General features: G+C 50.9%; 1 protein-coding gene across 1 annotated transcript in view; it reads right to left on the bottom strand.

Annotated features, from left to right (window-relative positions):
* Positions 1-24,900, bottom strand: part of PTPN23 (protein tyrosine phosphatase non-receptor type 23) — a 50,628-nt gene that overhangs the window by 5,746 nt on the left and 19,982 nt on the right. The window contains exons 10-22 of the mRNA XM_035129804.2: positions 22,993-23,049; positions 22,594-22,652; positions 21,624-21,703; positions 20,323-20,437; positions 17,755-17,820; positions 13,748-13,893; positions 12,180-12,506; positions 10,814-10,968; positions 9,588-9,739; positions 6,891-7,070; positions 4,071-6,423; positions 2,249-2,433; positions 1,263-1,367 (exon numbers count right to left, since the gene is read on the bottom strand). Of these exons, the coding sequence (XP_034985695.2) occupies positions 1,263-1,367; positions 2,249-2,433; positions 4,071-6,423; positions 6,891-7,070; positions 9,588-9,739; positions 10,814-10,968; positions 12,180-12,506; positions 13,748-13,893; positions 17,755-17,820; positions 20,323-20,437; positions 21,624-21,703; positions 22,594-22,652; positions 22,993-23,049 (3,980 nt within the window). The remainder of the gene's footprint in view (positions 1-1,262; positions 1,368-2,248; positions 2,434-4,070; positions 6,424-6,890; positions 7,071-9,587; positions 9,740-10,813; positions 10,969-12,179; positions 12,507-13,747; positions 13,894-17,754; positions 17,821-20,322; positions 20,438-21,623; positions 21,704-22,593; positions 22,653-22,992; positions 23,050-24,900) is intronic.

Raw genomic sequence — 24,900 nt, 5'->3', positions numbered from 1 at the left:
TCTTCCAATATTCAGCTTCACTGAATGTCCATGAGTTCTTAAGTTACAAGAAAGGGAGAAAAACTTCCCTCTATCCCCGGGTTCCCCAAATTTGGGTCTCCAGCTGTTTCTGGACTACAGTTCCCATCATCCCTGACCACTGGTCCTGCTAGCTATGGATGATGGGAGTTGTAGTCCAACAACAGCTACAGACCCAAGTTTGAGAAGCTCTTGACTTTCTCCATGCAGAGCATAATTTTACAAACGTCTTATCATGCTGCCTCTTACTTGCCTTTCCTCTAGAACAGTGACACACAGAGCCCTCACTGCTGGCACGCGCCCCAACGGCCCATTCACGCTGTTGTTGTTGTCCCCCCCCCCATTTGTTCCGCTACAGCTTGTCTCCGCTTTTAAAACCCGGATCCTTTTCTATTGTTACTGCTGGTAGCCAGAGATTGGTTTTTTAACCCTTTCTGTGCTGTTTTTTTCTGGCGCTTTGGCAGACTATGAATGGGTGTAACAGCATTCATTTTTTAACCCGTTCTGTGCTGGGGTTTTTTGGCGCTTTGGCAGAGTATGTCGATGCTGAGTGTTAGTTCTAGCGAAGGTATTATTCTTCATTTATTTCTGTTCTCTTCCCCCCCAAAAAAGTGCAGCAGCTTTGGGGCACCCCCCCAAAAGCAAAGCAACTTTTGCACCCCCCAAAAAACCCTCCAAAACTTTGGTCAGCAGATCTCCCCCAAAAAGCTCAACAACTCTGGGCACTTTGTGATAAATAAGGGTTTTTTGGTTTGGTTAAATAATTAGTTTTTGGTTTATTAAATACAGTTATATATTACAATTATACATTTTTGTTATTTAAACTATAAATATCGTGAAATTATGGTTTTTTCTCGAAGTGACACACCACCCGAGTTATGCTCGGTTTTTTGGCAAATTTTGACACACCAAGCTCAAAAGGTTGCCCATCACTGCTCTAGAAAGTCCCAAGCGCTGCAATTGTTCCTCTATCCCCTTGATCATTTTGCTCGCCCTTTTCTGAACCTCTTCCAACCCTACAATATCCTTTTCGATACTGCTTTTCGAGGCATTCCGGCTACAAATATCAGGTGCCAGGGCACAGGCAACAGCACACAGCCACTGACAACTAAGCCAGTGTGGCAGAGGGGCCCACAGCTGTCACCTTTGGGCTCGACAGGTTATTGGTCTGACACACTGTGAGGCTCCGAGTCCTCCGCACTCCCTGCTGGGAGAAGCTGCTTTCCAAGTCTGGCTTTACTCACCTGCAATGGACGACGATGGGGGTGTGGAGCGGCCGCTGGTGGAGGTAATGGCTGTGCACCTCCTGAATGAAGCGGAGCAGGTCCCCTTTGCTGTCCGGGAGGCCACTGAAGTAAGGAAGGGGAAGGAGGGAGAGAAAGAGAAAAATAATAATAATGAAGCAAGCATCTTTGCAAAAATGATTTTGCTGCCGCATGCCAGCTCCACTGCCACTCTCCTGGATGATCCCTGTTCCTCTAGTTCAGTCTTTCTCAAACTTGGGTCGCTGGCTGTCGTTTGCAGGAGAGAGCCAGCAGTAAATCACACTGTGCAAGTTGGAGTTAACTCTTTATTAGCAAAAACAGGATCTGCACAGGAGCACCAGGCCTAATGAGTACAGCAACTCATCTCCGCAGTTGGGGAGACGGAAAATCCCCACCGCAACACAGCTGCCGAAATCTCCTGCTCTCCAGGGCTTTCCCAAAGCAATCTGAGACTATGCCTTTGCTCCTCCCGCTTCATACCTCCCCTGGTCCTGGGGGACAAGCAGAGAAGGGGAGCTTGTCACAGCAGAAGTGGGAGACACCCATGACTCTTCACCAGCCTGACTCATTTCTGGCTCTTGGCCTCTCTCCTGCTTCAGCTTCGGCTCCAATTCTGGACTTCTCTCTACCACAGGTGCCCTGTTACCACCTCTTCAGCTTTTGACACTGACCACTCATTGTTGTCCCACCACCACTCTCTAGGCTCTGAGCCTCCCCAGCTGGTTCCGTTCCTTCCACCACCACCCCTGTGTCCAACCAGTCCGTGACACTGTTGCACTACAACTCCCATCATCCCTGGCCCTGCTAGCCAGGGATGATGGGGGTTGTAGTCCGACAACAGCTGGCGACCCAAGTTTGAGAAGCACAGCTCTAGCTGGGCCAGGCAAGCGAGGCACAGCCAGGCCACACCCCTCATCACCAGCCTCTCCCCACTGCCCTCCTGGTGTGGGACAAAAGTCACATACAGCTCCGGCCAGGAGGAGAACTGCAGGTGGATGACGGTGCGCTTCAAGCTCTGGTCTCGGAACTGCAGCGTGATCATGCGCTCCACGTGCGTCGGGGTGGCCTTGACGCTGGTGAGGACCAGGGTGAGGAGGCCGTGGACCATGGGCTGGCCCCGCTCCGTGGGGAAGTAGCGGACAACCTTTTGCTGCAGGACAGAGAGAAATGGGGGGATGTCGGGAGGAGAAAAGGAGGAGCAAGGCAGAGCGCTTCCAGTGCCACCATTTTGGCCTTGCCTCCCATGGTTAGAAGGCAGCAGGGGAGGGGAAAGGGCCTCCCCCCCCTGCAAGCCTGAGATCCTGGGGAGCTGCCATCGGTTAAGAGAAAACAACTTCAGCTCCCCAAACTTTTTGGTTCTTGGTTCCATGAACTCATCTGCCTGCCCTCAGCTACGAAAGTTCAGAATAGCAGTTTTGCCCGACCCCACTAAGGAAGATAACACGACACAATTCGAAACGGTAAAAATTAATTGCACATATATTCAAAATCTGATTAAAACTATTTCAGAAAACCTGAATGAACTTGATCCTGGGACAGCAGCTGTTCGAAGGTCGTTTTACACCCCTCCCCTGGTAAATTCCCACCAGGGGGGCAGCATGGCCCACTTTGGGAACCCCTAGGCTAGAGATTGCTCTTTTCCCACCTCCAGCAATGGCTCCTCCTAGGCAGGGGTAGCCTGGACCATGGTAAGCCATGCTCTAGGATCCTGCTGTTGGGGTCATGGGGTAGCGACATTTATTTCATTTATTAAATTTGTATACCACCCTACACCTGTAGATCTCAAGGCTCACAACCTAAAACTACAACGTATTTACATTCAATGAACTGCAGTTAAGCAAAAGCGGAAACGTCTCAAATTCTTCCAGCTGTGTGTGTGTCTCCAGGCCAACTGTGGTTTAATTTATATCATACTAAACTATGGCTTAGCATGACGCAAACACCTGTGGTATTCTATTTAGGAATTTAAGTTTATTCCCATAAGGCTTTGATGATGAAGCCTGAGCTGGTTGGCAAATTCTAAGCATATGCCTCCTTGGGAACGCAAGTCACTTTTTTCTTGCAGTCCATATGCAATACACATTACATTAGAGGTAAAGGGTAAAGGGACCCCTGACCATTAGATCCAGTCGTGACCGACTCTGGGGTTGCGCGCTCATCTCGCTCTATAGGCCGAGGGAGCCGGCGTATAGCTTCCAGGTCATGTGGCCAGCATGAAAAAGCCGCTTCTGGCAAACCAGAGCAGCACATGGAAACGCCGTTTACCTTCCCGCTGTAGCGGTTCCTATTTATCTACTTGCATTTTGACGTGCTTTCGAACTGCTAGGTTGGCAGGAGCTGGGACCGAGCAATGGGAGCTCACCCCGTCACAGGGATTCGAACCGCCAACCTTCTGATCAGCAAGCCCTAGGCTCAGTGGTTTAACCACAGCGCCACCTGGGTCCCTTTAGAGGAGAATAAAGCATTTGAGTGTCTCACTCTCTCCTTTCCCCCAAGCTGCAATCACAGGATCTGATGCACAGGGTCAGAAGCCGGAGACTCTCAGGTTGCATAAAACAAAAAACAAAAAAACACAGCAAGTTGCTGGTCCTCAGGGTTGGGCAGGAAAGAACATAAAGGGGCAGGTAACATCTGCGGAGATCTGACTGCAATCCATTGGGGGGAGGAAATCGCCCTCAACATGACCCCAATGAAGCAGACAAGACCACCTGAGTTGTCCCTAAAACCTGAGGAAGTCTGTTTAAACCAGAGTGAAACTAAACTCGACTTTGACTCCTTGCTCCTTACTTTCTCGATCTCCTGCTCGGAAACCAGCATGACGACGACGGACACTTTCTGTTCGTAGATCATGAGCCAGAAGTCGGAGGCTGTGCCCACCAGGGGGGCCTGCGTGGCGATGATGGCGGGGCAGTAGGAGGAGAGGTCTTCGATGCGGCTGGCGTTGATGTAGTCGTCCTTGCCCGACTGCAGGATGATGCGGTTCTTGTCGTAGGGCATGATGTCCTGGTGGCGGTTCTTCATGGAGTAGCAGCGGGCGATGGCGATGGAGAGCTGGCGGGCGTCTTTCTCCTGGGCGTCCTGCAGCTCCTTCCAGATGCCGTCCAGCTCGTTGGCGCTCCCCGGGGAAGGGGCCGGCTTCTCGAGGCCGGCCACCACGTCCTGGAAGCGCTCCAGCTCCGACAGGAGCCGGCGGATGTGCTCGGGCTTCTCGTAGGGGTCCTTCTCGATCAGCTGCACGGCCTTGGGCTTCAGCCCATCCTTGGCGTCGGCCTTGGTGGGCTGCAGGAGGGGCTGCCCCACCGAGGCCTTGGCACCCCCGTGCTGGCTCTCGGGGCTGGAGGACAGGAGGTCGTCGGTGGACGAGTTCTGCCGGGGGAAGCGGGAGGCCTCGGAGGGGCCCTGCGCCAGTGGGGCGGCCCCGCCGGGCGCCAGAGAGGATGGGGGCAGCTGCGGGAGATGCCCCGAGGGGGGCAGGAGAGATGGAGCCGGCAGGGTCAGGGAAGGCTGCGGGGAGGGCGCCGGGGAGGGCAAGGCAGCCCCCTGCACCACTACGGCGCCAGGCATCTGCGCCAGGGCAGGGCTGGGTGCGGGAGGGACGTGGTGAGGGAGGGCCTGGCTGACGGGCTGGGGCTGCCCTCCGTGGGGCATAGGGGCACCCGGAGGGATCTGGGGGACCCCAGGGCCAAGGGGCCGGGGTGCCGGGCTGGCACCAAAGGCGACCTGGGCTGGCGATCTGGCAGGCAAGGGCTGGATGGAAGTGAGCGACGGGCGAAGGGGCAGCTGCTGCTGCTGCTGCTCAGGCCCCATCATGCCCATGGAAATGTTGGGGCCATGGGAAACAGCCGTGGGGTAGGTCAGGGAGTGGGGAGGCAAGGCGTGGCCCAGGGGCAGCTTGTCATGGGCCGGCCCAAGCTGATAGTGTTGGGCTCCCAGTTGGACGGGATGGCCGGGCGGGTGTGGGGGGACCTGCCTGAGGACGGCTTGCGGGGCGCAGACCTGAGCCGGGAAGGGGTGCTGGAAGGGCGGCTGCTGGGGCCCTTGGACCTGGGGCCCTTGGACCTGGGCCAGGAACTGGGGTGTGTACTGCTGGGGGGGCAGACCAAGGGGCTGGGGGCGGACCTGCCTGTCCATTGGGGGCTGGAGGGGCCCGTGGGAGGAGAAGGCCTGCGGAGGCTGAGCAGAGGAGTAAGGCGGCAGGGCCTGTTGCATGAAGGGTGGCCCACAAGGCTGGGGGTACGGGAACGGGGCGTTCGGTGTCCCTTGAGGTCCTGCGAAGCCACCCTGAGGAGGAGGAGGAGGCCCTGCCCACTGGGGGAGCGGCCCGGCCACGCCCCTGGGGGCGGCACAGCTCGAGATGGGGGCCTGGATGCTGTCGACGGTGGTGGTGGCCGGCCGGACCCCCGGCGCGTGCTGGGGGAAGCTGCCGACGCCGTACTGGTGGGGGGACGGAGCGGGGGGCCGGACTGCCAGAGGGGCGGAGTGGCTGGCCGGGAATGCCCCGCTGTTGGGGGCCAGCTGCCCCATGCCGTAAACCATGCCCCCTGGGGGAGCGGAGAAGGGCATGGGGAGGTGCTGCGGGGAGGTGTGCTGCGGGGGCAGGGGGGGCCCAGGGTAGGGGGGCTGCGCAGCTGGGCCCCGCATGACACTGCCACTGGGTGGGTAGGCCTGGGGGTTGGAGACTGAGGAGGGGGCGGAGCTCATAGGCGGTGGGGCTGCCTGGGGGGCAGAAGGCGGCATCTGGTGGGAGGCCGGGGGATAAGGGGCTTGCGCGGAGCTGGCCGGGACTCTGGGTGGTGGGTAGTGCCTGTGGGGGGCACCCCGGGCCACGTTCTGGCCCGGGCCGAAGGGAAGCCTGGCCTGGCCCGGCTGGGGGGCAGGAAAGGCTTCATGGCCAGGGGCTGCTCTCAGGCCAGCGTGGGGGAAGGCAGGGTCCAGACCAAGGGCGGCCAAGGCATCTGGCGGCAGCTGCGCCAGGTGAGCCCCCAGCACTTCGGGGGGCAGGCTGCGGAGCTCCTCCGGGAGGTCGGCCAGGGAGAGGGAGCCGAGGGGCAGGGGGTCGGGCGGCTCGAGGTCGGAGGCCTTCTTCTGGAGCGCCGGCTTGGCGGTGGTGGGCCTGGCAGGAGGTCTCTTCTTCAGTTCCCTGCCAAGGCAAGGGCACAGAGAAGCCACGTGAGGTGGGCACCCACTCCCAAGCACCCCCTGGCCCCCAGAGGGTCCCTAAAACCCCAGGTGTTTGCATATATATCTTAAAAACCTGGTGTTCTGATCATCACCTAAACCAGCCTTTCTCAATCTTGTGTCTCTGGATATTGTTGGAATATAATTCCCATCAACCCGGATTACCCCCGTTTTACTGTTTTAACATCACATTTTACAGTTGGCAGTTAAACTTTGGAACTCCCTCCCACAGGAGGCAGCAATGGCCACCAACCTGGATGGCTTTAAAGGAGGAAGGGACAAATTCACAGAGGAGAAGGCTAACAATGGCTCCTAGCTCATATCCTCTTATGTTGCTGTTGTAAGCCAGTTTTAGGGCCGTTGTGGAAAAACAGAGCAGAAATCTGAGCTCTCACAGACCCACTTGCACCCAGAGCCAAGCCACCTTACCTCTCCAGGAGCTGCTGCCTGGCCACCTCAGCTCCCTTGCAGGCAGCCCGGGATTTCTCCAGCAGTTTGGCCACTTTGCTCTCCAAGTCGGCGTAGAAATCTTTCCCTTCCTGGGATTTCTTCATCAGGTCCTCGTAAGCCTCATAGGAAGCCACCAGGGTCTGCAAAGATGTGTTCCACCTGGGGGGCGGGGCGGGGAGGCAGGAAAGAAGGTTTAGGATTAGGAAGAGGGGTATTTGCAGGACCACCTGGAAAGCGCACAGAGCCAGGAGAGGCATTCACACATGCCTGGGCACAAGGGCTGAGCTGTACCAATCGACAAGTGTACACCCCTTCACACAGACGCTTGTACCTGGTTTGTACCCGGGTGGAGTGAACAAACCTAAAGTGTGCAGCCCAGGAGAAAGGGGATTCCCAAACTCTGGTCAAGCCCCCATTTATTTATTTACATTTACATTCATAGAATCATAGAGTTGGAAGAGACCACAAGGGCCATCCAGTCCAACCCCCTGCCAAGTAGGAAACACCATCAAAGCATTCCTGACATCTGCCTGTCAAGCCTCTGCTTAGAGACCTCCAAAGAAGGAGACTCCACCACACTCCTAGGCAGCAAATTCCACTGCCGAACAGCTCTTACTGTCAGGAAATTCTTCCTAATGTTTAGGTGGAATCTTCTTTCTTGTGGTTTGAATCCATTGCTCTGTGTCCACTTCTCTGGAGCAGCAGAAAACAACCTTTCTCCCTCCTCTATATGACATCCTTTTATATATTTGAACATGGTTATCATATCACCCCTTAACCTTCTCTTCTCCAGGCTAAACATACCCAGCTCCCTAAGCTGTTCCTCATAAGGCATCGTTTCCAGGCCTTTGACCATTTTGGTTGCCCTCCTCTGGACACGTTCCAGCTTTTCAATATCCTTCTTGAACTGTGGTGCCCAGAACTGGACACAGTACTCCAGGTGAGGTCTGACCAGAGCAGAATACAGTGGTACTATTACTTCCCTTGATCTAGATCCTATACTATTGATGCAGCCCAGAATTGCATTGGCTTTTTTAGCTGCTGCATCACACTGTTGAGTCATGTCAAGTTTATGGTCTACCAAGACTCCTAGATCCTTTTCACATGTACTGCTCTCAAGCCAGGCGTCACCCATCCTGTATTTGTGCCTTTCATTATTTTTTTGCCCAAGTGTAGTACTTTACATTTCTCCTTGTTAAAATTAATCTTGTTTGTTTTCACATACCACATGTTCCTCCAATGAACTCAAGGTGATTTATATGGTGTCCCCCCCCCCATTTTACGCAGGTTAGGCCGATAGATGCTGGCTGCCCATCAAGGTCACCCAACGAGCTTCGTGGCCGAGTGGGAGGATTCGAACCCTGGTCTCCCAGGGTCATAGTCCACCACTCTTACGTCACGACAGCAGTTGTCCTCAAACATTTTTCTCCGGACCACACTTTCAGAATAAAAATTTGATTTATTTTTTATTGATAAGAAATAAATTGGAGAACACAACCAGGATTGTCCTCAGTATCATTTGCTACTCTCATTTCAAAAAGGTATCTATCCATATTCTGCAAATCAAATCAAATCAAAATACTTTGATACTCTACTGTACTACACTGAAATGTTTAAATGCCTAGTTGTCCTTGAATCTACCCCGCCACACTTGCCATTCTCTACTGCCACACCCTTTGAGAACCGCTGTGCAACATCATGCCCCTTTCTGGAGAAGGGACCCCTTTGCCTTCCTTTCCAGGGGCTGGCACCTGACCTGGTTGGTGGAGGCGTGAGAAGGGAACTGGGCAAACTCACGGGTCTATCAGTGGCTGGCCATTTTTCAACCTCGAGTCTCGAAGACAGCTTGCCTCTTTGCCAGGGCCCTGGCCCGGGGGGAGAGAATCTGCCTTGCAAGCAGAAAGCCCCCGGTTCAATCCCGGATCACATCCCTGCTGGGGACTTTTGGGAGTCAGTTAGAAGTTCACCACCGTTGATATATCAGCAGAGTACGCGGAGCCCCAGCAGAGCCTTCGGAGATTTCCTGCTCTTAGAAGAACAGCTTCTTCCAGAGTCCACAGTTAAGGGGGAAAGTCCTCTCCCAAGTAGTTCAGAGTTTCAAGTTGCAACGTGTTTGTCATCCCCCAGATAACGAAGACAAAACACTACAGCCTACTATATACCGTTCTTCTGGTCTCGTAACGTAGATACTTGCGCACAGGGAGATCCACTGACACTATTTCCGCACTAGCTAACGCTGCTGCAAAGAACAGCCCATTCCCCTGACTCTTGCAGATTCAGAGTCAGACCCTGGCGGCAAACTGGACAGGACACAACCATCGCATAACGAAAACAATGCCCTAGAGACTATTCTACCTGTCTCTACATTCTTGAACCACTTGGGAGGCTGGATAACTCGGCAATTCAGACACTTGACCTCACGGGTATTGCTATGGTAACCCAGTGCACCTGGCACCCTTTCCTGTGAACACCCAGGTGTGTGTGTGTGTGCGCACGCACGCACGCGCTCTCAAGACAGGAGCCTAAGCATTGTGCAATTTAACCCACCGTTCTCATTGCATCAATAATCTCTACGGTAGCTGCTGCCCCCTGCTGGCTTCTAGCTGGCAGCGCATCAACCTTTTGCCAGGCTGCTAAGAAATCCAAAAACCGCTTCTCCTCCCCCCGGCCACTCACTTGTGTTCCACCTCTGCCAGGACCTTGCGCACGGCCGCATACTTGACGTTGGCGTCCGTCAGGGCTTTGAGGATATTCTCCTGGGCGGTCAAGTTCTGTTCCAGGTAGACCTTGATCTGGTCGTACTTCTTCAGCTGCTCCTCAAAGAGTTTCTGGAGAGAGACAAGAGGAGAAGTCAAGGCAAAGCTACGATAGGCTGGGGAGGAGAGGAGGGGAGGAAGGAGAAGGGGATTCTGGGAATTGGTTGAGGCCAGTGGGGCGCGTGAAATGCATACCAGAGCATCTTTTAGGCCTTTGGGTTATCTGAGGTGCGGAGAAAGGGCCACAGCTCGGTGGAAGAGGGTCTGCCTGGCCAGCAGGTGGTCCTGGGTTCAATCCCAGGTAAGGCTGGGAGAAACCCCTGCCTGATTTCCTAGACAGTCAGTGTGGACACAGTACTAAGCTAGGTGGACCAATGGAAGGACCTGTGTCTGCACTGCAAATTTATCATCCATATTCATAAGGAAACTGTTTCCAGAGGAAGAACTGTGAGGGGAGAGAGACTTTGGGCTGGCCATGGATTTTTCTGCCTGACTTGCTCCACTCTCCAGCCCAAGGAGCCATTCCTAGACCCCCGACTAGAAGCAGCCGGGAAGAGAGAAGAGAGGCTGCTGGGATGAGAGAAGGGTTTAAATAATAATAATAATAATAATAATAATAATAATAATAATAATAACAATAATAATTCTAGAAGTTGTCTGTCTTTGTTTCTCAACTTAATCCTTTTACATGGTTTTGTATGCATTTTGGCATTTTATGCATTGTGACTTGCTGTTATTTCTACTGGTTATATTTTAGTAATTATTTGTTGTAATTGTTACAAGTGAATTTCTGTTTCATTTCTGTTTGCTGATATTTAATTTCACTGTAAACTTCCTGACAGTAAGAGCTGTTCAGCAGTGGAATTTGCTACCAAGGAGTGTGGTGGAGTCTCCTTCTTTGGAGGTCTTGACAGCCATCTGTCAGGAATGCTTTGATGGTGTTTCCTGCTTGGCAGGGGGTTGGACTGGATGGCCCTTGTGGTCTCTTCCAACTCTATGATTCTATGTTCTAACATAAACAACAACAACATGTTCTAACATGTTCTTGCGATTCCCTTTCCCATCAGCTTCAGGAGGAATTGGGTGGCGATGGTGGTGCAGAACGGCCGACCGGGCACCCTGCCTCCCTCCCTCTCAGCTGCCCACCTTCATCTCAGACCGGTCCGTCGTCACCAGCGAAGTGGTGATGTCGTCCTTCTGGATCATCTCGCGCAGCTGCTGCTCCAGGGAGACCCGCTGGTCCTTCATCTCCTGCACTTTGGCCAGGATCCTCTTCAAGGTCTGCATTGCCTGCTGGTCGTCTAGGGAGGAAAGAGGCAGACAGGGGCTGATGGGAGTTGTAGTCCAAGTGACATCTCCAGGGCAGCAGGTTGGGCAAAGACTGGTTTTATTTTGTTATTTTTTTTAAGGTTCAGGATTTCAATTCCTGCACCAGGATTAATTCTGCCATCTACCTAGATTACACAAAGTGGACCCTCTTCCCATACTCTGGTCTGCATTTTTTAAAACAGACGTTGAATAATTCCTTCTACCGAAAGGGTAGCCCCGGAATCCAACGGCCTACAACCGGTGAGCTGGGACCCACGACTGAGTGGCAACCTGATCTCAGGTGTGGGCCAACAGCAGCCCTATCATCAGGGTAAAGAGAGAGAGAGAGAAACTTTAAGAAGCAGGTTCCCCCCAAATGTGTGTTTGGGTTGTAGGAGGATCCTGGATCTGAAACGGCTGAAGGCAACTGCTCTAGAAATCAGTCTCTGCGGATCCTGAAACATCACCCCAAAGCTGCCATGAAGCTCGCTGGTTGGCCTTGGCCCTGTAGACCTGAAGGAGTGTCTCCACCACCATCGCTCAGCCCGAACACTAAGGTTCACTTCAGAGGGTTCCCTGACTGCGAGAAGCAATGTGACAGGGAACCAGGCAGAGGGCCTTCTCGGTGGTGGCACCCTCCCTGTGGAATGCCCTCCCATCAGATGTTAGGGAAATGAACATCTGACATTTAGAAAACATCTGAATGCAGCGCTGTATTGGGAGTTTTTTTAATGCCCGATGTTTTATTGTATTTTTCTATTTTGCTGGAAGCAGCCCAGAGTGCCTGGGGCAGTCAATTCAGATGGGCAGCATATTAATAATAATAATAATAATAATAATTATTATTATTATTATTATTATTATTATTATTATTATTATGTTATTGTGGTTGTGAGGATAAAATGGAGAATTGCACACCCCACCTTGAACTCCCTGGAGGAAAGGCAGGACATATATGTAATAATGGTCTATATATAGCTCTGCTTAGCAGCAGAGGGGAATGCAGCAGGAGATTCCACCCTATTTCAGAGAGTGTAGAATCACAGAATTGTAGAGTTGGGACCCCCAAGGACCATCCAGTCCAACCCCCTGCAGTGCAGGAACCGCAGCTAAAGAATCCACGATTTGCGGCATCTGTGGGCTCAAGGGGCAGGAAGCCATAACAGAGAAGAGACGGCGGCAACGCCTTCCTTGCCCTCCTCACCTTCCGTCAGGCTGGGGGTGGGCAGGGCGGCCCTCACTTGCTCCAGGGGCCCGCTGAGCAGCCGCAGGTTGCTGATGTGCAGGTTCATGGCCTTGTGGAGCTCGGTGTTGGTGAAGCTGGCCTTCTCGTGCACCTCCATGTACTTGCCCCACTCCTTGGCCACTTCCGCCAGCCCGGAGGAGGGTGGGGTGGGAGGGGAGCCCTGCTGCGGGGGCAGCTTCCCCCCCAGCGCCTCCTGCAGCTTCTGCTCCTGGGCCTCGTCCTCGTCCAGAAGGTCCTTGATCTCCTTCAGAGATGCTTCGACGTCTGTGAAAACGCCAGAGAGCACTGGAGGAGCAGAGGAAGAGATTTTGAGATGTCACACGATTGGCGGGGCTGGCCATTTGTCAAAATCCCTTGCGCCTTTGCAAGTCCCCCCACACGCCAAACTTTAAGCCCCTGAACTCGGAGGCTTGAAGGGGGAACAGGACCTTTTCCAAGTCTCCCAATGCTTCCTTTTTAAGCCCGCAAGGAGTAGAGACTTACAGAAGAACAGAAGAGCCTATTGGGTCAGGCCAGTAGCCCATCTAGTCCACCATCCTGTTCTCACAGGGGCCAACAAGACGCCTGTGGGAAACCAGCAAGCAGGATTCGAACACAGGAGCCCTCTCCGCTCCTGCAGTTACCAGGAAACGGCATTCGGAAGCATTGCTGTGGGGGCAGAGCATAGCCTCCATCGTTGCTGGTAGCTATTGATAGCCCAACATTCCATGAATTTGCCTCATCCTCTTTTAAAGCCATCTAGAATGGTAGGTCGCTGCCTCCTGTGGCAGGGAGTTCCATAGTTCAACTGCGCTTCTGTGTGAAGAATTCCTTTCTTTTCTCTGTCCCAAATCTTCCAACGTTCACCTTCACTGAAGGTCTACAAGTTTTAGTGGTATGAGAGAGGGAGATAAACTTATCTATCCACTTTCTCCATGCCATGCCTGAATTCATAAACTGCTATCACGTCACCTCTCACCTTTCCTCCGAACTAAAAAGTCCCAAACATTGCCACTTTTCTGTATAGGGGAGTTCCTGAATCCCATTGATCGTTTCGGCAGCGCTTTTCCAACTTCTCCCCTGGAGGCTCAAGAAGGAAGCTCAGGAGTTGTCTTAAAAGCCTTTGCAAAGGCCTCTTTGAAACAGCTCACTCCTGCCTGTGAGCTGCTTCAAAGGGTGCTTTTGCGCACAGCTGTAATCGCTGCTCAGTGGAATAGCAAGGATTAAATCCTGCTGCCTTGGCTGTGCAATCTTGCAAACCAGGATTTTAATCCTGTCCTCCACCCATCGGCTGACATCGCCAAAAACGTCAGCTGATGGACATGGTTTGGGGGAAATGGCCCAGAGGCTGCAGGTTCCCAATATAATATTGTTGTACTACGTGTTCCAACATAAAAGCTTCCAGTCAACTACTATGTAAGTTTAAGCAAGCAGCTAGTCCTCAGCAACTCCATCACAAGTTCTCCATCACTGGTAAAATCCTGAGTGGTCTCTCCCTTGCATGCACATACAGACCTCACCCTCAGTCCCATAAACCCCTCGCTTACCCTGCATGGACTGAACAAGGTTTTTCACGGTCTCTGGGCGCACGCTGAGCGCTGCACATTTCTCCATCAAGACCGGTGGGATGTGGTTGTACATGTCCAGGTTGTCGACCGTCTCGGGGTCCAGCTGCAACGAGTCCATGAATTGTCTACAAAGAAAGGAGCGTGACAGGAGGGGACACACGGCAGAGCTTGGATGCTCCCATCCCTAGGTGGAGCCTCAAAAGGCACAGGTGGGTCTGCCCCCTCCTGGCAGGCAGGTCAGCCCTGGAAGGGGTCTGCCTTTTGTCTGGAGGCTGCTTCTACGTACACTATAACACAGGCACCCCCGAACTCAGCCGTCTAGCTGTTTTGGGACTACAACTCCCATCATCCCTAGCTAACATGATCAGTGGTCATGGATGATGGGAATTGCAGTCCCAAAACATCTGGAGGGCTTAGTTTGGCGATGCCTGCTATAACAAAACTGGTTTTTAAAAACCTTATTTATAGCCACATCGGAGAAACTGACGCAGCAACTTTGCGTTCTCAGAGGGGAAATTCCAGCAAATTCCAAATAGCACTACTTCTGGTGCTGTTTTGATTACCGTATTGGCCTGAATACGTCTCACTTTCCCCCCGAATTCCGACAGTGAAAAGTTAAAGCATGGCTTATATTTGCGACCTTATGGTATAAGGAATGGAGGAATGGAGCAGCTTATATATGGGTATTTTTTTTCTTTATTTTTCTCCCACCCCCCTCCAATTTTAAATGTGCAGCTTATAGTCAGGTGCAGCTTATATTTGGGCCAATACGGTATATGACTTTTTGATCCGCTGTGTATGTCTTGGAATACTGACGCATTGCCTCTTTGGTACAAGTTTATTTTAAAATTGGTCTTTTATATCTTTCATCTCCTTATGTCACATCTGACCGTGCTCAATTGTTTTTTCTTTCGTTGAATTGCTGGAAGAGTCTATTTAGTCGTTTGATAAAATAGCATTTTTTTAAAGGATTTTTTTTTAACGGCAAGCAAATGCTAGCCGCAAACATGCATCCCCCAGAGATTTAAAAATGCCTTTTCTCTGGCCTAACGGACAGTTCACTCTTCACGAAAGTAATTTAACTAGACTTGAAGGCTCCCACCTGAAGGGGCGAAGCAATTTTGCAGAGCAGCACAGTGTGACCTTTTACTTGCGATGGAATACCCACCGCAAGGGGCGGCAAGGTTTATCTTGCCTGGGCTGGATCGGTCCCGCGCCACGCTGGTTTAGCGCAGTTGGGGCGGCGGCTCGGGGGCCGGTCAAACGACCTCCGTGGGCGCTTGCAGTCCATAGAATCATAGAGTTGGAAGAGACCACAAGGGCCATCCAGTCCAACCCCCTGCCAAGCAGGAAACACCATCAAAGCATTCTTGACATATGCCTGTCAAGCCTCTGCTTAAAGACCTCCAAAGGAGGAGAGACCACCACACTCCTTGGCAGCAAATTCCACTGCCGAACAGCTCTTACTGTCAGGAAGTTCTTCCTAATGTTTAGGTGGAATCGTCTTTCTTGTACTGTAGTTTGAATCCATTGCTCCGTGTCCGCTTCTCTGGAGCAGCAGAAAACAACCTTTCTCCCTCCTCTCTATGACATCCTTTTATATATTTGAACATGGCTATCATATCACCCCTTAACCTTCTCTTCTCCAGGCTAAATATACCCAGCTCCCTAAGCCGTTCCTCATAAGGCACGGGTGTCAAACACAAGGCCCGGGGGCCTAATCCGGCCCGCCAGACCTCGTCATGTGGCCCGCGTAGCCGCCGCCGACACTAACCGCTGACAGTAGTTCTGGAGCCTGCGATTGGCCGAGGGTCAAAACCGGGGGCGGGGCTGCAGGCGGAGGCCGGGGCGCTGGAGCCGTGCTGACGGCCTTGGCCAGGGAATTTCAATTTCGAATGAGGCTGAGGGAGGTGGTGGCACAGCGGCCAGACGGGGAAGTGAGATGCAGGAGGAGGAGAAGGAAGCCCGCCGAGGAGGTAGGAAAGCCCTACAGGCGCCGCCGGCAAAGTTTGTGCCGGGACGGAGCAGCGCTGGATTTTTTTTTGGCGGGCTTTGCTGTTGTCTCCGAGAGCGAGTGAGGCGGCACTGGGGAGCCGCCACCCGCCGCTTCCCTTCCTCTCCTTGGCTGCATCCGGGAGGTGGGGCGAGCGAGCGGGCGAAAGGGACGCGGAGTGAGCCTGAGGGGGAAGTAGGCGAAGCGCAACAGCTGCTCTCTTGATTCCCACTTCCCCTGTTTTCTCCTCATAGACACTCGGGAGGGTGCCTGGCTTTTGCTCTGCCCCCCACCCCCAAGCCGCCCTTTGGCTTCTCAGTTCCGGCGGAGCTGCTCCCTGGGGGGCGGCCGGGAGGGAGGCGGCAACGACGGCACGGGTTCCTGCTCTTCCCGCTCTGCCGCCGCCTCCTCTCAGCCCCTCATGATGTAGGGCTCCAGATGGAGTCGCCTCGCGGTTTGAGTAGGTGGGAGGGGAATTTTTTTTGGGGGGGAGGTTTTCAAGCCTTCTCTGCCTGCAGTCCCGGTAGGGAGAGGCAGCGGCGAAGACAACAACAGCGCGGGTGGGGGGAAGAGCAGCTCTGAGGCGAAGATGCACGTCCGCTGGGGCTGCCGCCGCCTTCCTCCTCGGGAAATCCGCTGCCCTCCCTCAGCGCGAGGGGAAGGGACTCTGGCGCTGAGGAGGGAGGATGCAAAAGCAAAGCAGGGAGTTGGCGCTGCACCACATGTTCCTGCCCCTCTCCAAAGCATGGGGTGGGTTGCAGCGTGTGGCATCCTGCCTAGCGGGGTTTGGGTGTGCGCAGGGCGGGAGAGGGAAGCCCTCTTTCCATCTGCAGGTTTTTAATCCCAGCAGTGGCTTTCTCCTTCCTGCCGAAGGTTTAGTTGAGCCCCCCCCCCCCCCCGGAAGCCGTCGATCCCCACCTTTTGTTCAAATTTCCCTCGTTTACATCCCCTCCCACACACGCGCCACGATGCAGGAATGTGATCCGTGTGGGAGCGGGAATGAGCTTACGTTATTACAAAAAACAGTAATAATTGAATGCAGTGACAATAATTTATGATAATAAAGAGTGGACACATAGTCCTACAGACACAACCGGCCCTTTGAGGGTGACCAAACTGCTGATGCGGCCCCCGATGAATTTGAGTTTGACACCCCTGTCATAAGGCATCGTTTCCAGGCCTTTGACCATTTTGGTTGCCCTCCTCTGGACACGTTCCAGCTTGTCAGTATCCTTCTTGAACTGTGGTGCCCAGAACTGGACACAGTACTCCAGGTGAGGTCTGACCAGAGCAGAATACAGTGGTACTATTACTTCCCTTGATCTAGACACTATACTCCTATTGATGCAGCCCAGAATTGCATTGGCTTTTTTAGCTGCTGCATCACACTGTTGACTCATGTCAAGTTTGTGGTCTACCAGGACTCCTAGATCCTTTTCACATGTACTGCTCTCAAGCCAGGTGTCTCCCATCCTGTATTCGTGCCTTTCATTTTCTGACCCACAGGTATGAGCCAAGCACTGGGAACTGTAGCCATCATGTGATGGAACGTGCAAGGGCAGATGCACCAGTCCTTAGCCTTCCTTTCCCCAGACCGAGCTCCTACAACCCTGCCCCCCTTTTCGGTTTGGAAAATGAGGGAGGGGTGGATGCATTTTCAAGCAAATTAAATCAAAGTGTGTCGTTGCGAGACGGAACCAGACAGCAGGAGAGCTACCGGCACAGCGGAGCAAAATATGGGCCGAAACCTCACATTAATGGGAGAAGGAAGCAGCCTCGCCCAAAATGACAGCCGGGGAGATGGAGAAAGGCTGCTGAAGAGGAAAATCACACTGAAGCCCCAGGGATGCTGCTATCTCAGGGTGGAATGAAAGGCAGGAGGCCATGCGGCGAGACCACCCCTTTGACCCGTGAGCAAGGAGGCAGCCCTCCTCGCCCCACCCTCCACGGTGGCTTCCCCCGTCCCAACTTCCCGGGAGCCTTGAATACGTACTCCAGGACTTCATTCTTGGCGTCGATCTTGGCCATCACTTCTCTCAGCAGCTTGGCCTTCTCTTCACTGCAAGAGAAACAAAGAGGCTTATTCTATATATGTTAGATCTGCAAGCTGCGTATATTCCATCAGTTTAAGTTGCTATTCTTCTTTGGTTGGGACCTCGCTCATTTTCCATTTGGGGGCAAACAAAACACGGTCTGCAGTAGTGGCATACATAAATAGCCTTTTTTTGACACCTGGGGATTTCCGTCTGAATTATCCCCAACAAAAACGACTCTGGGTTGTTGTTGTTGTTGTTTTGTTGGAAAGTACTTTTAAACAGGTTTTTCAATTCCTTGTAAATTATTTCCCAATACTGTTTCACCCTTTAACAGCTCCACCACATACGATAGAACGTACCCTCATCTTCACTGCATTTCCAGCACTTATAGAATAAAAGAACAAGAAGAACCTATGTTTAAAGAAGATTGGAAAATGTTTATTGAATATATGGGGGGGAATTGTGTCCACTTGAAAACGCTGGCAGCGTTAAGATAAATTCAACTGCGTAAATAAGTTTCGATGGGTGTAATGATGGAATACTGAATGGTTTAGTTTAGGTAAAATATGCAGGGATTTGTGTTATGCAAAATGAACCATGGAAAGAGAAGGGGGGGAGGCATTGGTATTTTAAGGTTGTTTAAGTGAATGTTCTAAAATGGCACAAAATTTAATAAAAATCATAGAAAAAACAACACAGAGCTTAGTAGCAGTCAGATGGGCAGCCGCCTATTTCTTCTTCTTCGGGAGGGGATTCCACAGGGTAGGGCCACTGCATTAAAGGTCTGATTCCTACATTGTACTGTAATGAACAGACGTCCAGATGGAGTTGGTACCTGAAGTTGGTCCCTCGCCTGCAGAGTGCAGAGTGCAGAGTGCAGCTACGTTACAGGGAACCAGGCAGAGGGCCTTCTCGGTAGTGGCACCCACCCACCAAAGGTCAAAGAAAACAACAATTACCAGACCTTTAGAAGGCATCTTAAGGCAGCCCTGTTTAGGGAAGCTTTTAATGTTTGATGAATTTCTGTATTTTAGTGTTTTGTTGGAAGCCGCCCAGAGTGGCCGGGAGAACCCGGCCAGATGGGCAGGGTATAAATAATAAATTATTATTATTATTATTATTATTATTGGCTGGGGATGTAAGGAGCAAGACGGTCTCTCATGCCCTATCATGGGACATATCAACATATATATATATATATATATATAATTTTTATTAAGTTTTCATTTTTACATTTCAAAATAAACGTTTTTGTTGTGGTTTAGTCGCGTCTGACTCTTCGTGACCCCATGGACCAGAGCACGCCAGGCACTCCTGTCTTCCACTGCCTCCCGCAATAAACATTTTACAAACTTCAAAATATCTGATGACTTCCCTTCTTCTGCTTCCATGGTTCATTTTACATATCACACATTCCTGCATGTTTTACTATAACCATTCAAATCAGTTTTCCACTTTAACAGCCATCAAAAATCATTTGCTCTGTTGAATTTATCTTAATGCTGCCAGTGTTTTCAACTGTAATGTACTCAATAAACGTTTTCCTTCTTTAAATAAATGTTCTTCTTGCTCTCTTAGTCTGTGTGTTAAATCTGCAAAGTTCTGCATATTCTGTCAACTTACAGTAAGTTGCCATTCTTCTTTAGTTGGGACCTCGCTCGCTTTCCATTTGGGGGCTAACAAAACATGGGCCTCAGTTGTTGCATACATAAATAATCTTTTCTGATACCTAGGAATTTCTGTCTGGTTTATTTCCAATAAAAAGGGCTCTGGGTTGTTGTTTTTTAAATAATTTTGAATATTTTTTTTCCAGTTCATTATAAATCATTTCCCAATACACTTTTACCTCTTTACATGTCCACTACATATGAAAAAAGATTCTCTCCACTTCTTTATACTTCCAACCATAGCTGCCAAGTTTTCCCTTTTCTCGCGAGGAAGCCTATTCAGCATAATGGAAAATCCCTTAAAAAAAGGGATAACTTGGCAGCTATGCTTCCAACACATATCTGATTCCGTTTTATATATCTTAGCCAACCTAGTTAAATACCATCTATGGATCCTTTTCAAATAATTCTCTTTCAATGAATAACATGCAGTAAATTTCAGACCGCTTTTCCAAAGTTTCTCCCAGAGGTTAAAATCTAGGCACATGTCAACTCTGGGCCCACAATACTCCCACCCTCTTCCTGTTTAGGGAAGTTCTTAATGTTTGATGTTTTATCGTGTTTTAAATATTCTGTTGTGAGCCGCCTAGTGTGGCTGGGGAAACCCAGCCAGATGGGCGGGGTAAAAATAATTTTTTCTTCTTCTTCTTCTTCTTCTTCTTCTTCTTCTTCTTCTTCTTCTTCTTCTTCTTCTTCTTCTTCTTCTTCTTCTTCTTCTTCTGGTTTTGCTAAATGCAGACCTTATTATCAAGCCTCCCATCTCCACCCTTTAATCCCCACCTGTTTTCCTGCAGCCCGCCCCTCTCAACTGAACGTGGCAGCCCAAACAGCCTCCCAGAATGCAAAGCAGCTGCTCACCTGTAGAGTGAGGACGCCTCATGGGCAGCCATTGGAACCAGCTTGGCAAAAATGTCAGGGCCTGTGACAGCCGGGTCAGTGGGGTTGACGGGAAGGGCCTTCACCAGAGGTGCGCCTGCGGATGAAGTAATATTGGGTTAATAAAGCACTTGAGGACAGAGAGTTGATTCCTTAAAAAGGTAAAGGTAAAGGATCCCCGGACGGTTAAGTCCAGTCAAAGGCAACTATGGGGTTGCGGAGCCCATCTTGCTTTCAGGCGAGGGAGCCAGCGTTTGTCCACAGACAGCTTTCTGACTCATGTGGCCAGCATGACTAAACAGCTCCTGGCGCACCAGAACACCGTGACAGAGACCGGAAACACTGTTTATCTTCCCGTCGCAGTGGGACCCATTTTATCTACTTGCACTGGTGTGCTTTTGAATTGCTAGACTGGCAAGAGCTGGGACAGAGCAACGGGAGCTCAGCCTGTCACAGGGATTCGAACCGCTGACCTTCTGATCAGCAAGCCCAAGAGGCTCAGTGGTTTAGACCACAGCGCCACCCGCGTCCCTAGAGATGATACGTAGGCTACACCGGACCCATGGAGTGCTGATAATCTTGTGGCTTCTGTACCCAGGCACAAGTTGCTAGTCCTGCATGCTTATTTGGGTTTTATTATGACGACTACAGTTATATCCCACCCTTCCTCACTTTTCCAGGTAGCGATTTAACAAGTTGTAAAGGAATTTGAACAGCCCACAATGAAAGACAAGGTAAGACAGCAGCCAATCACTGCCACAAAAGCCCAGCCCATCAAGATGCAGCAAAACCTTCCCCAATAACATTGCACCAGCAGGAAATATCTGCCAAAAAATCACCTGCCAGCCTCTGCTCAAAGCCTAGGAGAATAAGACTAATATTAGAATAATATGATCGTCATCAAAGGGCGGCCAAAAGTGATGCCAATCAGCTTTCAAAACTACCCCCTGCACATTTATGCTTTGAGTAGCCCTATGCTCCATCTGATATGATGGATGTTGCGAAGAAAAGCATGATGGGAGTTGTAGTCCAAAATATCTGGAGGGCGCCAGGTTGGCGGATAGGCTCCTTTTGCCCTACCCAAGACCAGCAGGCAGAGAAGACAATAGGGATTGCTCCAAAGCTGGGATAGCTCAGCTGGTAGAGCATGAGACTCTTAATCTCAGGGTTGTGGATTTGAGTCGGGGAAGATATTCCTGCATTGCAGGGGGATGGGACTGGATGACCCCTGGGGGACCCACCCAACTTTACAATGCTGTGAAAACAGGGTGTCTTGACTTTACCTTTCACCGACTGCAAGGTATCCAGCGCAGGGACAGCCTCGTGGTAGATGAAGTCGTTGTCCTTTTTGGCAGAGTTGTACCTGCAGAACAACAACAGGCTTGAAAGGCGTTGCTGAGGGGAGGGGGGGCTATTTGGGGGTAGATGCCCAGGAAGAAGTATCACATCTCTTTGTTCCAAGAAAGCAACCGATATCAAAATTGTACATTTTCAAAAGGGTTGTGTTTAGGGACGCCCCACACCCAAAACCAAAGAAACTACAGCTACAGACAGCGGGACATTGGGGGGGGGGGGCTCCAGGAATGTGAGGAATGCTAAAAGCCAAACTTGGAAAGAGGGAATGCTCTGGTCAGTAATTCCTTCCTTCCCAAACCCAAAGTGAAACTTGCAAACCTGTGTGCATTTCTTTCTTTTTCAACTGAAACTTTCCCAACATGGAATACGATAAAAAAGAATAAAAATGGAAAAAAGCAAATACAGGAAAAAAGAGGAAGAAAATAACGCAAAGCCCTCTATCAGAGGGAGATCTTAACCCTTGTCTCGCATAAAAAGGGGGCGGACCCTCCCAGCTCTCACCTGGGAGCATCTCTTTCTTCTCCCATGCGTGCGTTTCTTGAATTCATTACTCTGTGTAGAGTAACTTAGGAATCCAAACACATGGTGTGTAAAAAAAAAAATCTAGGGTTTTCTAGTCCTCATGGTTTCACAGAATCACAATACGGGGGGGGGGATGCCTGGAAGAGCAGAGATGAGCAAAGCAATCAGACCCTTCAACATTTGACTTCTGACTGGCAGTGGCTCTCCCGATTTCCAGACAGGAGTGCGCTCTCTCTCTCTCTCTCTCTCTCTCTCTCTCTCTCTCTCTCTCTCTCTCTCTCTCTCTCTCTCTCTCTCTCTCTCTGTACCAGGCAGATTAGGGAAGGGAACTGGTGTGACGTGGGCCCAGGAAGTTAACGGGCAGCAGCGACTCACTTTCCTCCAATGACATCCATGGTGAACCTCAGGGCTTCCTGCACCGTTTCCGGCTGACCCTGCAAGAAGAAATGTCAGGTTCAAAGCATATCCATAATAACTGGGTGGTCCACAGGCAGAGATTGGGGGGGGGGCGGCAGGGTAAGGGTACACCAACAATTCCCAAAGTAGGCAGTAGCAGCCACTGGGGGGATTCTCTAGGGGGAAGCTAAGAGGCAATGGGGGCAATGGGGAGGGGGTGCAGCCATCGACAGACCTCTCCTCCATCAATTGGTCCAACCCTCTTTTAAATCAATCCAAGTTGGGGGCCATCACTGCCTCCTGCGGGAGGGAGTTCCACAGTTTAACTAAGTAACTTTTAAAGCCACTTTTGGGGGGGGGGTAGGAAGAAAGGTGTACCTTGGCTAGTTTGATGGCTTCATTGAGCTTGTCCAGAGCACTCTGGAAGTAGATGACCTGCAAAGGGGGCAGAGATTCAGTCAACCAAAGTCCATTGTCAAACTGGCTTTGCTTTCTATTAAAAATATGAAAACTGAGCCTCTCTCTCACACACGTTATAAGAATGTTAAGGTCTCAAATATAGAATATTCATAAATGCACAACAGATCTAAATATATGAACCGCATGTCTGAAATAGTATGGGAGAGCAATCCTGAAGCCATTTTGACTCTCCCAATGACCTCAAATATTCCTCTGCAGTGAGGGTGGCAAATGGGGAAACCCTTCCCATTGTCTTTTTGCTTGCAAATCCTGTCTTAAGGACGTATTTGTGTATGAATAGGGTGAGCCTGTGATCTGGACTCAGGATTAAAGTATTAAAGTAAAGGTAAAGGGACCCCTGACCATTAGGTCCAGTCGAGGACGACTCTGGGGTTGCGTGCTCATCTCGCATTATTGGCCGATGGACCCGGTGTACAGCTTCCAGGACATGTGGCCAGCATGACAAAGCCGCTTCTGGCGAACCAGAGTAGCACACGGAAACACCGTTTACCTTCCCGCTGTAGCGGTTCCTATTTATCTACTTGCACTTTGATGTGCTTTCTAACTGCTAGGTTAGCAGGAGCTGGGACCGAGCAACGGGAGCTCACCCCGTCACAGGGATTCAAACTGCCAACCTTCTGATCAGCAAGCCCTAGGCTCAGTGGTTTAACCCACAGAGCCACCTGGGTCCCTATTAAAGTATTAACGATCACAAAAGAATGGCTAGACTGCCCAGGTAATGCAATCAGTGACCATTATCAGGATTTCTACGGGAGACTGCCTCCCTTCTGTGATGTGTGTATGATGTTTCACGGGGGTGGTCTTGGGCACAGGGTGGGCAATTTCAAAGGTCTATATAAGGGCTTGCGCACCATTGTTCGGGGTTCTCCTCCCTACCTGCGTGGGGTGAGTGGGGACCCTGTTGCAACAGTTCCTTGAATAAAGATAAGGCTTACTAGCTGCTTTGCTTCTCAATATACTCTGGTTGGCTCTGTTACTTTCTCCTACCAACAGGGAACCCACTTCTGGAATACCCCATAATGCAGTTTTTCTTATACTAGCAGGTTTTCCACCTCGCCTGCCATGTGTCAGGACTAGGGCCTTAGGGAGTCATAGATGTGGCGAGGGAACAGAAGAAGCCCCTTCCGGACTCATCCTCGCAAGGGCTTCAAAGGGAGGTCTGCGCCCAGAAGAGAAGGTTGGGCTTCCTCGCTCTCCCCTGGGCCTCCTCCCCTTGGCTCCTGGAGCCCATCTACCCCCATCTCCCAAACAGGAGCTGCCTTCAGTTATTGTAACATCAACAACACAAGGACAACGCTGAAGGTGTCGCTGTTTGGGGAAAGCGACCCTCTCACAGCTGTGGTCCATTAGAAGCCTGTATTACAAGGTTCAGCACCACGGACAGCGCAAAAACCTGCCCTAGCCTCTCCACTCCACATCTACAGGTGAAGCTCAGAAAATTAGAATATCGTCGAAAAGTGCATTTATTTCAGCAAAAACAACTTAAAAGGTGAAACCAATATATGGGATAGATGCATGACATGCAAAGCAAGATATGTCAAGCCTTTATTTGTTGTAATTGCAATTATTTGTTGTTAGGCGGGTCAATTATAAACGGAATGTAATTAATGAAATGTAATAGCGATGTTTATTTTTGTATTATTGTAACTATTTGTTTTATTACTGTGTAATTTCCAAAAGAAAGCATTTGTAAAAATTAAAATAAAAAAGGTAAGTTGCATTACTGAAATAAATGCATTTTTCGACGATATTCTAATTCGACGATATTCTAATTGAGTAGGAATCTCCTTCCTCGTAATTTGAAAC

The sequence above is a fragment of the Zootoca vivipara genome, chromosome 12 (assembly GCF_963506605.1).
Source record: "Zootoca vivipara chromosome 12, rZooViv1.1, whole genome shotgun sequence".
NCBI lineage: Eukaryota > Metazoa > Chordata > Lepidosauria > Squamata > Lacertidae > Zootoca > Zootoca vivipara.
Note: the sequence above shows the minus strand (reverse complement) of the source record. Positions and strands in the feature narration are given on the sequence as shown.